The sequence below is a fragment of the Microcaecilia unicolor genome, chromosome 9 (genome assembly GCF_901765095.1).
Source record: "Microcaecilia unicolor chromosome 9, aMicUni1.1, whole genome shotgun sequence".
NCBI classification, from domain to species: Eukaryota; Metazoa; Chordata; class Amphibia; order Gymnophiona; family Siphonopidae; genus Microcaecilia; species Microcaecilia unicolor.
In genome coordinates, this window is record NC_044039.1 from 140,720,358 (window position 1) to 140,733,180 (window position 12,823).

General features: G+C 39.3%; 1 protein-coding gene across 2 annotated transcripts in view; it reads right to left on the bottom strand.

The window, feature by feature from the left end:
* Positions 1 to 12,823, bottom strand: part of LOC115477163 (dynein light chain 1, axonemal) — a 68,127-nt gene that overhangs the window by 25,005 nt on the left and 30,299 nt on the right. Inside the window, exons 1-2 of one of the 2 annotated variants that reach the window (XM_030213813.1) lie at positions 4,926 to 5,005; positions 1,093 to 1,131 (exon numbers count right to left, since the gene is read on the bottom strand). In XM_030213813.1, coding sequence (XP_030069673.1) covers positions 1,093 to 1,131; positions 4,926 to 4,928 — 42 coding nt within the window. In that variant the 5' untranslated portion in view covers positions 4,929 to 5,005. Of the gene's footprint in view, positions 1 to 1,092; positions 1,132 to 4,925; positions 5,006 to 12,823 lie in introns of those variants that run through there. The other variant, XM_030213811.1, reaches the window with a different exon arrangement.

A 12,823-nucleotide genomic window follows, 5' to 3' on the forward strand; every position in this document is an offset into this window, starting at 1 on the left:
AAAGTCTAGGACAGATGTTTCTCTAGTGAAATACAAACACTATTATAATTTCTATCATTTTTCAGTTAAAACTGCAAAGAATAAATACTTCTTTGCCTTGATTACCACAAAAATTGTTCTCCATTATACATGATCTCACCACTCCCCATTCCACCTCTTCATCCCACTGCTCAGGATCTTGCAGGGTTTTTTTCAGTCTTCATTACTGCCTTCTACCTTGGCACACACACAACCAGTTGTTTCCCCAGGTTCTTCTACTCCAAGTGCTTTCCCCATGAATCAGCTATCCATACTGAGGGCCATTCCTAGCCCTCGCTGTTAGAACTCTTTTACCCTCCCTAGGGAGGGAGGTGGGAAAATCCCAAATCAGGACTCCTGATTTTTTTCTGAAACGAATCGATTTGAATTGATTTGCCCAAAATGAATCAACAAATTGATTTGAATTGAGAATTGGACAGCACTACTGCACAGGTCCTTATAAGGCACAGCTCATTAGTGATCTCTATCTCCACTTGCTGGCAGATGGGTATAACCCATTAGTCTGGACAGATCCTTTAGTGATGCAATGGGAATGGCTGCTATGCTGTTATCTGCAGATGGGAAGGGGTAGATCACTTTGGGGAAAAGAGAGCGAGGGGGACACCAAAGTTAGGGATGGGGGAAAAAAAGAGGGAAGACATGTGGGTGCAGAAGGGAGAGGAGAAGACATCAACATGCTCATTGTAGGGAAGAGAGACAGACTCTGGAGGGTAGGAGGAGAGAAAAAGAAGCACCAGGTATGCCTCTCTCATATCTCCTGCTCAACTGGTGTTCCTCCCTCCCATCCAAGTCCTTTTTTTCTCTTCTGCTTTCACCCCTTATTCCCCCACTGCTGCTTTTCCCATGCCATGGTTTAACTCTGCTACTAGTTGCAGAGATGGAGCTATCACAGGGGCATAAGACCTAGGACTGCTTCCCCAATCCCCAAGGACAGCTCTGTATCCAAGTACTATATTTGAAAAAAAAAAAAAAGCATGGAGTGTATTGAAGAATAATTCTCAGGTTTTGTTTCAGTAACATCACTTACAAGGTAAAATAGTACCTTACACTTACCCATTTAGCCAAGGCTTCCTTAATAGTTGTTGCCTTTGCCTAAAGATATAAATAAAATAAGAATATGTGAAACATTTCATGATACCTAGTTTCCTTCTTTAGTATAGAATCTGCATTCTTATGACAACATTCATTGTTTGAACTTCTGTGTAACAAGTACATCATTAATCAGAGATTATTTTTCCTGTAAAAAACAAGGCAAGAACTGGAATTAAGTGGTGATCACAGGTACTAACCAACACCAAAGCAGTTTTAGAAAATGATGAATATTAACTGATAGCAGGGCAGATTTCAAAATATTTGATGGTAATAACTAGAAATAAAACAAAACACAGAAAAGAAAATAAGATGATACCTTTTTTATTGGGCCAACAATATATTTTTGATTAGCTTTCGAAGGTAACCTTTCTTCAGATTAGAAATAAGCAAATGTTGACAAATATCAGAAAACATCAGTGAAACACAAAAGCATTCCAATGACAGTTGCGCAGGAAGAGGGTGGGGTAGGTTAAGTGAGAGCCAGGGAGAGATGGATAGCTGATAAGAGTGACAAAGCAATATAATTTTATGGGTTTTTTTTTTACAGTGGGATAGAAAACCCAGATCTTTGTTAAGTCCTGTCTGGTGGGTGTCAAATGTCTGGTGGATGTCAAAATATTTCATTTTTACTTCAAAGGTCTTACATTTCTGGATTGTCTTAATCTCTGATTAAGTTGCAAATTAACACTCATGGTATCAAATCTCAGCCCCTATTCTGACTGAGCCTGAAGACCAAAGAGGCAGGCAGAAGTTTCCAAGCAACTAAAAAAAAAACCCAAACACTACTAAAACTCACACACACTAAATGTGTTCTTTATAAAACTGGAGTTATGCATTGAATACTAAATCTACAACTGCAGTTCAAAAATATAAAGAAGATATATCAGGGAGGAAACATGTTGGCAGTTTCCCTTTTAGCAACTGTAAAGACCTGTTAGACAGGATTTAGTGTTGCTACTGTACAAGGAAAAATACTGCCACATGAGGACACTACAGCTATGTGCAAATTGAAAACCCATTACTAAAATTCTTCATTGTTTACTGAAATCAGAAAGGCCACATCCTTAGTATACTGTTTGTTAAGCTCATTTTCCTACTCTGTTCTTTGTTAGCAGCTTTTATATATGCCTCATTATCTAGGGTGTTTCTAGCTTGGGCTATTTGTATTTCTTGTACTTAGAAAGTGAAGATTGCACATGTGCTAAGTACTAGCATATTTCAACATCCAACAATCATAATGTAGAAGAATAACCTAAAATACTGATTTTAAGGAGTTACTTGGAATGTTCTGATCCTTACGTTAGCACAGTGCTTCCCAAACTTTCATTTAATATGACCCCATTTTGACACTTTAAAAAAAATCACATGTTCCTAAATGATAATGCAAACACTCCCCTCCCCTCTGTCATCCACATCCTCCTGCCCCCCATTTATCCAAAGCATGAAGGTAGCAACAGTAACAGGACCCTGTAGATCAGTTTCTGCTCAGACTCCAGTACTCTACCTGGGTTTCCAGTCTTAACAGGAAGCCAACACAGGAGGAGCAACAGGCCCCATGCTGACTACCACTACTGGGCATAGGTCACAGTTTAGGTCCAGGAGGAAAGAAGGGAATAGCCCGTGTCTGTGACCCCATCTACTGATTGTGGTGATCCCCATTTGGGATCCTGACCCACAGTTTGGGAGCCACTGTTCTAGAGCCATAACTTTACCATGTCAGCAACTGTAGACCAAGCATGGATTTCTAAATTCAAGCTGACATTAACCCATGCGAAGGGCACTTATAGTTTTCTGTTATTACTACTATTGTTATTAAACATTTAAAGCACTACAAAGTGCACAGCACCATATAGAGACAGTGCTTGCTCTGAGAAACTTACAATCAAGTTGACAAACAAGGAGTAATTGGGGTTAAACTCAATAAGACCATAACTATAAAAAACAGAATTTAAAAGTAAAAATGGGACTCTAAAAGTAGGTCCATGAGTGGGATGTACAGTAATCTCCACCACTCTGAAATCTAGCTAAGAACATCAGGAAATGGACACCAAGACAGCAAATGTGTATGTATGTCTAAAGGGAAAAGAAAAATTGACATAGAGCTAAATTTGCATGCTTTCTCTATAGAAAGCATCTAACAGACATGAGTGCTAGTTCTGTGGGTGCTGAACACCCCCAATATTGACCAACCTCCTTCACTGAGTTCAGAGAGGGAAAATTTGTGTTCATTAGCACCCGCAATTATTTTTTTAAATTTTGTATGTATGGTAACAAACATAGGAAAAAAAAAAGAAACCAGCATTTAATTGACTACATTACTGAAAAAGTGAAAAGCATTTTCAGTTAGGTTCGTGTATCCCCTGCAGTAACATACGTGTATCTCCTGCAGTAACCATGCAGTTAGGTTTGTGGGAGCTTTCTGCATTAAACTCACAATTTGGGCTCTTCAAAGATCTATCTTTGAAGAGCCCAAATTGTGAGCTTAGTTCAGAAAGCTACCACGAACCTAACTGCATGGTTACTGCAGGGGATACACGTATGTTACTGGCTACATAATGGAGAGAGAGGTTGAGCACAATTTAACTTATGCGGAAGACATGGGCGTGCACAATATTAAATATAAATAGTAACAAGGCCATTAAGTATTCCAATGTTACGCACAGAAGGAAAACAGTGGTTTCTGATGCACGCACAAGGTGATAAATTTTTCACTAGGTTTGAGGCAGCAGAGAAATTAATGCCCTTTTTGCAATTTAAAATGCCTCATTTTTGTCCTGCCAGAACAGTATCTACAACTTTAAAACACAGGCAGAAGGTAACAGCAATAATGGGTGCATTTTCAAATAAAAATTAAAGTGTCAGAATACATCTGCAGCTGTTATCCTGCACATAAATATTAGTTTCACAAAAAATGTCACGTGCAAGAAAGTTTGGTAGTCTAATTTTTAAGTGCATATCAACAGCTACACATATGTGCTGGTACTTTCAAATTTTTTGGTCATGTTCACAAGAACTAGTTTACTACTCAATCTTTGTGCACATTTGACTAACATTCTCTGATTAGTGCACAAACAAAATCTGCACAGAATCAGCTTTCTACATGGTGCAGCTTTAAGCTCCTAGTACAGTGGTTCCCAAACCTGGTCCTGGAGGCACCCCTGCCAGTCAGGTTTTCAGGATATCCAAAATGAATATTCATGAGCGAGATTAGCATACACTATCTCCACTGCATGCAAACTTCTCATTAATATTCAATGTGGATATCCTGAAAACCTGACTGGTTGGAGTACCTTCAGGACCACCAGGTTTGGGAACCACTGTCCAAGTGGAAGCCCTGCGCTCAGCCATCCGCAGGGCTTTCTGCATCTACTCCTATGTTACAGAAGGCTGTGCAGAAAGAAGTAAGATTAATCAGACCCCCTTTTCGGCAGACGGAGGGACACATCAGATTCTCGAGTTACAGAGTAGGTACATTCGTTACTTCTATCACTATCTAAACCTTCCTCTAAATATAACCCTCACCCCATACCCTTGGTCCAGCTGGTCTACAGCTGCAGCAGCAGCGACATAAGTAAGCATCTTTCCATTTGAATGTTTGTTTACAATCTTGCAATACTTTTTTTCCCTTGTTCTCTCTCCTCCTTCCGCGCAACACCGTTTTTGAAGCGACATGAAGGACCAGAGGACAAGGAAAAGCATCTGCTACCCTCTCTTTTTTTTGTGTACACTTAGCAGACACTGTTCGCTTTGCAATAACCTCCCCTATAATTAGCTTTTTCGCGGCTGTTACTCACCATGTCGTTGCTACCGTCCCTTCTCTGGTTGCTAGGGTACGCTGAAGCCGGCGCACATGCGCACCACCGTCTCTCTCTGCCAGCGGAAGCTCCTACCAGTTGACCCGAAAAAAGATCGGAAGCAAACTACCAAGGCGATTACGTTGGGTCAAAGAGGTAGTATCGAGAACAGGAGGCGGCATGACATCAAAACATTGAAGCCACTAAGGTTAATCTGTGTTTCCCTTTCCCCATGCATACACTCAAAATTAAGCAAACAAACGTATGAACTGCTGCATCCACGTTGTCGTTCTTTATTGTTGGTAGCATTTTTATTTAATCTCACTTATACTTTCAAACATGCCAGCTTGTAGCATATGGAGAGGAAGTATTGTTGCAGGAATGGATGCATGAATTTGTGATACTTCAGGAGTCAGACAGCACACACCAGTATGAGAGAAAAATCTTCTTTATTTGCCAGCAAACAAAGCAAGACATCAGTTCTAGCTCTCTTCTCTTTCTCTCAGCTCTTTTTGTGTCATGTGGCTTCTGTCTCAGCTGCTTCTCTTCTGCTGTCTCTCCTGTTGTCTTCCAGCTTTCTTCCTTTCTTCTGAGCTCCTTCTGACGTAAACTGCTTCTGCTCCTACTTAAATACAGTTCTATCCAGCCTAGCCTAGCCCAGCCCCCTTACTCTCCAATTGGTTAAGGAATAGATTGGTCACTTTGCCTCAACCAATCATTACTTTTGAAATATCAGTTACATAGGTTTGGTATTCCTCAAACTGACCTCTAACCTGGGGCCCCTCAAGCCAGACAATATGGCACTAGAACTCTTATATTCTCATCATGATTGATTTCTCATCTATAGCTTAACCTGGGTTCACTTAGAGGATAATGGATATTCTTACATTTATTATTCTCATATTCCTAGTCTGGTTCATACTAACTGCTAACTAAACTCTGGCATTCATTAAAGGGGTCAAAGGCTAATCTTACTTAATAGCATACAGATATACTTTCAGGAGGCCAGTCCTACACTTAGCTATAATTAATCAAGGAGAAGAGAGCTGACTAGCCCTGACCTCGTTCACCTATCAGCTTATACATTGAACCAGCCAGAACTATGGCTAAGTCAAACCACATGTTGGCCTCTTCACTACAGTCTTTGCTTAGAAACATCAGACAAAGAATTGATACAGAATTTAAAAAGGTTTCCTACCTATTAACTACACAGAATACACAGAATCAGTATTTCTTATAAGACATATTCTAAATATCAAAAACTTGTAAATACTAATCTATTGCCTCTCTCTCTAAATAGTATTTTCTATCTAAGCATTTTTCTATTTAATCCTAAACAAACTGCCTGCAATATGCCGGCTCATAATAAAATACATATGTGTTTGCTAGCATTCATTATTCACAAGGGTGAAAGAAATTCCTTTCTCTGACCTTTTTAACCTTTGGCTCAGCCAAGCCAGACATTGAGATAATATGAACCATCTGGCATACCTTCACTACTTGCTTGCAAGGTAAAACGTTAGAATTTGACCAAGCTTTTAACAGAATTAACCCTTCATATGATTTCTCAGAATTATTCTTTTTCTCTTGGCTGCCTCATTCCCCCCTTTGAGACTAAAATCAGCTTATGCAGAGATAAGTCTCACAACTCAAACTCTGGAGATTATAGTGATCCTAACTAGGAATAGACTTGTGAATCACCATTATCCTACTTGTTAAGGTCCGACGGCATACTGCCGAAGCACCAAGCTTTTAACAGAATTAACCCTTCATATGATTTCTCAGAATTATTCTTTTTCTCTTGGCTGCCTCAGTATAATAACGGAATAACTTTTTATAGAGTAGTAATTTGTTATAAATCTGTACACTGGGTGAATCGCTTCATAAAGTCGGTTAATTTCAATAAATAAATCAAAATAAAACATGGAAAATAAAATAAGATGATACCTTTTTTTATTGGACATAACTTAATACATTTCTTGATTAGCTTTCGAAGGTTGTCAGATCGGAAATAAGCAAATGTTGTTAGATGACAGTATAGTGACAGTCTAACAGGATGGGGGTGGATAGGTGAGAGACAGGGAGATATGCATGGAAACATCAAAGCATTTCAGTGACAATCTAACAGGATGGGGGTGGGTAGGTGTGAGATAGGGAGACATGCATGGAGACAGGAGGGTGACAAACTTTGATGTTTCACTTATATATACTGTCATCTACCAACATTTGCTTATTTTCTATCTGATGAAGGGCAACCTTCAAAAGCTAATCAAGAAATGTATTAAGTTATGTCCAATAAAAAAGGTAGCATCTTATTTTCTTTTCCATGTTTTATTTCTATTGATTACCTTTAAAAGTGGACTAACACGGCTACCACACCTCTCTTCTAGATAAATAAATCGTAATCGGTGTGTCATTTGTAGGGGATGGTTACAGCATGTGTTATATTCATGCAGAGATTTTTTTTTCTCCTGGTGAAGAGCTACTAAACCAGACATCGTTATGAAAATTAGGTGCTCAACATTCAGGGTTTCTTTCTAGCTACGTATTTATAGCATTTATATACCACATTAAACGTGAATTAAGTTGAAACCTGGGTGCATTTAAAATATTTTTTTCCTATGCCTAGATCAAAAGAGAAAGATGGTTTGTGGGAACTTGCTCCTTTTGTTTTGTGGAATGCAGTGGTATATTATAAAAATGCATTTAATATTGTTTATTACTACTATTTAAAAGAGAGATATTCAGTAATGAGGGCAGAGCTACCTTCATGCAGAAGACCAGAGTCATTGTGCCAACATTTTCCAGTTCTATTTTTATTTCTATATTTCTATATTATTTCTTCTTCAAGTCATTTTCACCAACATTTTCTCAGTTATTACCCAAATGTGAGCACAATTATGTTAATTAATAAGTGTGAAGAAACAGTGTATTTTAAGCCTGTAAATGTATTATTTTCCTGTTTTAATTATGTCCTGGTGTATTTCTCCTATTTGGCCAGCAGGTGGCGTTTCTTTGCTGTAAAGCTGTTAAAGGGAACTGAATGTTCTTTTTCTTTAACACAAGCAGGAAGCAAGCAGCTGTATACTTTTAAATCTTGACTGGGCTCTGATTGGCCGAGGAGCTCATTTCCTTTAGAGAGTGCTGGATTTGCCTCCAGTCTTAGGCTGGGAGAAAAGTGAGACAGATCTCTTTGCTGAGGCTCTGTGAATAGTTATATATCCTGATCTTCTCAGGTATTGTTTAGACAGTATATAAATGTTTAGTTAGTGTTATAATTGATCCATATTTCAGTTAGCCATTATTGTTTGCTGATTGCATATTTTTTGTTCATTGATCAATTTTTAAGACAATAAATAATTGTTTATTGCCTCTGTCTGACTGGACTGATAAAGAATCCTGATGTTTTGTGTGTTGGTTTTGAGTGCTTTCTGGGAACTGTGGAACCAGTGGGAGTGTGGCTCCAGTAACCTAGAAATCACTGGGGATAATTTGGGAGTGGGAGACTTGCCCAGAGGCAGTTGTGACCCAGTCGGTGGGAGGAGGGTGCTAGTGTAGAGCACAAGTGGCAGGTGCAGGTGGACCTGAGCTGTGCTGGTGATAGACCCTCTAAGTGGCTGCGGGGTAACCCCAGGTGGGTGGCTAGGCATTTCATGACAATAAGTTTTGTATGTTACTGAATTATATTATTCTATCTCACTGTATTTCCAGTTTTGGCACAGTATAAGTCATCACAAGGACAAAATATAAGAAAACCAATGGACTGCATTAGGGGCTTATAGCCCATTTAGTTATGTTTAAACAAATGAGGAATCTGCATGAAACAAAATATTTATTTTTGTTATTTGACTTATGAAAACCACTTGTTCTTGAAACATGCTCAAAACAGAATAATCCATTTGTACAAAAGAGATGAGGTGAAGATGTGATTCCATGTGCCCCAATGAAAAGAGAGTTTAATTTTACTTCCAATCTTTATAACACCAGGCATCCCAAGGCAGATTACAACAACAGTTAAGATTAACCCTTCAGTAAACAGAATATCCTCACTGAAATTTGGCCATGTATTACTGTATTGTATAGAACAGTGTAGAAAATTTAGCACAAAATACAGCCATTATTAGTGCCATTTCCACTAGCTACAATAACTTTTAAAACTGTTTTAGTGATTTTCAGTTTTGATTTCATTATATTTATATCTACATATGGGAAGCTTTCAAATAAATTAAAAAGCTGTCATATAATTAAAAAAAAACTTTTAATCTCTACCTTTTAAGGCACTGCCTATCCAACTGGAACAGCTTTGGACTTTTTACAGATGGACCACTACTACTACTACTATTTAACATTTCTAAAGCGCTACCAGGGTTGCGCAGCACTGTACAATTAACAAAGGACAGTCCCTGCTCAAAGGAGCTTACAATCTAAAGGACAAAAAGTGCAGTCAGTCAAGATTGAGGCAGTCTAGATTTCCTGGATAGAGGTACAATGGTTAGGTGCCGAAAGCGACATTGAAGAGGTGGGCTTTGAGCAAGGATTTGAAGATGGGTAGGGAGGGGGCTTGGCGTATGGGCTCAGGGAGTTTATTCCAAGCATAGGGTGAGGCGAGGCAGAAAAGGCGGAGTCTGGATCACACATAGGCAGTCCGTTATTTCTAATAATCTTGTACTATTGTAGGTTTGCAACCACACTTATATCTTGAAGGGTTGACACTACCTTCTTTGGATCTAGCCTTCTTGAACACTCCAATTCACAAGGATGAAATGTGAGCCATTCGGCAGAGCCCATTGATGAAGGCTCCGGGAACAGATGGGTTCCGGCCAGAGTTCCAAAACATTTTTGGGCAATGAAGTGGTGCTTCCCCTCACTAAAATGTTAAATGTAACCATAGACGCGGAGGCATTCTTGTTGGCACTTAACACAGCTCAGATCATAGTGCCCCCTAAATCCTGGAGTGATCCCAAAAATCCCAAATTGTATAGACCCATATTGTTGTTGAATTACAAGGTCAAATTGTTGGCAAGGCATGGCAAACTAGCTGGCATGAATCCCAGGTGGGGTTTATTAAGGGGCATTCTCACAAAAAATCTGAGGAAGATCTTGGTCTCTTTAGAGCAGTGTGTGAAAGGGGATCGTCCATCTCTTTTGATAAGCTTCATTGCTGAAAAGGTGTTTGATCACGAACATTGGGATTTTTTGTTTGCTACCTTGGGGAAATATGGGTTCACAGGTCAATTTATTTAATTGCTTAGGACATTATATTCCTCTCCTAGAGCTCACATCTAGATCAACGAGTGCGTGTCTGTATGCTTTCCAATTCTACGGGGCACGGCTGTCCACTTACCCTTTTGCTCTTTGTGTTAACATTAGTTCCGTTATTGCAGGGATATCTATGATACACCAGATATCCATGGAGTTCAAGTGTGTCCCCCTTTGTTTTAAGGCAGCGGCATTTGCAGACATTTTAGTACATCTGACAAATCCACGAGAAATGCAGGATTGCGTCTAAATCTAAATAAATCAGAAGCCTTGCCTTTGACAGATCAGTTGAAGGCTCTTTGGGGCAACCAATTTCTGTTAAAATGGGCAGTAAATTCTTTTAAATATTTGGGTATTCAGCTACCATTAGAAGTATCCTCTTTATACTCAGTTAATGCGCCATTGACGTTGGAGAACATGCGTAAGCAGTTGTATAGCTGGAGAGATTTGCCAATCTTGCTGTTGGGTAGAATACACCTTATAGGTATGGTCATATTTCCTCAATGGCTTTATTTATTACACATGTTTCCCCTTTACTTGAAGCAAAAGGATCTATGTCAGCTTTATCAGTTATTTAATAAATTTTGTTGGGTAGGCAGGAAGCCTAAACTGCATTTTCATCTTCTGTTTCAGAACTGGAGCCAAGGAGACCTGGGAATTCCAGACTTTAAATTGTACAATCATGCTTGCCTTTTACGCCATTTGAGGGATTGGCTACTTCAAAAGAGTTGGTTTACCCCAATTGAGTTTGAAACGGCTTTTTATGCACCATATCATTGTTGCTCCTTGATTCACTCTCCGGTTGCCCAAATTCCTGTTCAATTTAGGAGCAGTGTTCTTCTGAGGTTGGTGCGTGATATGTATGGGGTGTGCTTGTTTGGTTATTGGGGGGTAATCCAATGATCACTGACCTACTTTCTATCAGAGGAAATGTAGCATTTGAATCTGGGTTAGGACAATTCTGTGTTTAGATTGGGAAAGACATGGTATACACACTTTAGAACATATCTTGGCTGGTGATGGTGCTATTCTCTCCTTTGCGGATCTCCAGCTGTGCCTTGGACCTTGATGGGGAAATAGATTTGTCTAATGTCAGGTTAAGCACTATGTCACCTCATTAGCAGCGGAGTCACTAAGACAGGGACTGGGGATTGGATTACGAGAATTTTTCCAGGCCATCAATACATGGTATCTCAATTTCTCGGTTGCATAAGGCCCTCCAGCAGTTGCTACAGAGGAATGATTTCGGGGAACTTAGACAAATATGGGCACGGGATCTCGGGATTCTGTTAGATGACTGGGATATATTAGTCACCATCAGAAATATACCAAAGTTACTCTCAGGTGCTTGGCTCCAAGAATGCTATTTTACTCTTCACACATGCAAATCTATAAATCCTGCATTTCACTTATCCCATAACTGGTAAAACTTACCAACACTCTTCTGATTCCAGTACAGCTTTTGCAGAAGCGGAGCCAGGTTGACGACATGGGGGGAGCGAGAGCAGACTTCTGCTGGCGCACATTTTCAATGCAACACATTGAGAAAATATTAGGCGCCAGAGCTGGCAGAACTCCATTTGGGGCAGCGGCCGCTCCCCTGTCACCCCCCCTGGCTACGCCACTGAGCTTTTGTCATCTTCTGATTCCAATACAGCTTTTGTCATATAATGTTTTGTCTATAAGGCATTGAAAACATCATGGGGGGGGTGTGATACTGACAAACATCTTCTCAGGGAGGAAGAGAGATGTATTTTCTACATGGAATCACTTTCACCACATGGCTTGAACACAGAAATAGAATTCAGTCATTTTTTGTGAATTTATTATATCTTATGCATCCCTACTATTTTTATTCATCATTTTTATTTTTGAAGACACTGGTTGTAACCATCCTTTACATAGATTGTAGTTGGATATATTTTAACCGGTTTATTTTTAGACGGTTCTGTTACCCAGCTGTTCATTACCAGTACCAGAACAACTCATCAGGCCCTAATTTACATTATTTTTGCATATGCATTAAATGTCACGTCACCACCCTAAACCTTGGTTTTACATATGCATGTTCCTCATAGATTAAGGGGTTCTTTTACTAAGCTGTACTAGAGCTCAAGTTAATAATCAGCTGCCCACAGGAATATAATGGGCATCTCAGCATTTAGCGCCAGTTGATTTTTAGTACAAGCTAAAAACACTAGCACACCTTAGTAAAAAGACCCCCTATGTATTTAAAAATAGTGTTCACTTTTGGCAGGCTGTTTGATGTTTCACAACGGCGTCTCCAGCGCTTTCATTTCCGATACACTGTGCACTGAGGTAAGGAAGACTCTCCGGTTTTAGTTTGCACTCAAGTTTTCCATTTTTTAGGAGATTTCTTGTAGTTTCATACGTTGTTTTTACATATTCATTCGCTTGTGGATCAGCACACACACAAAGTTCAACGTAATACTATAAGCAGGCTTAACGTTTTGACCAGCAACTGTAACCGGCTATGGTTAACCGGTTTTCATTTGTACTTTAGTTTTACCCCATTCTTTTACCGTTTTTAAATCCATATTTCAGTTTTAACCAGCTATATTTTTTAACCTTGTTCAATACTAATTTTAAACAAGTTTTTTTCCTCTTAATGTAGGTGG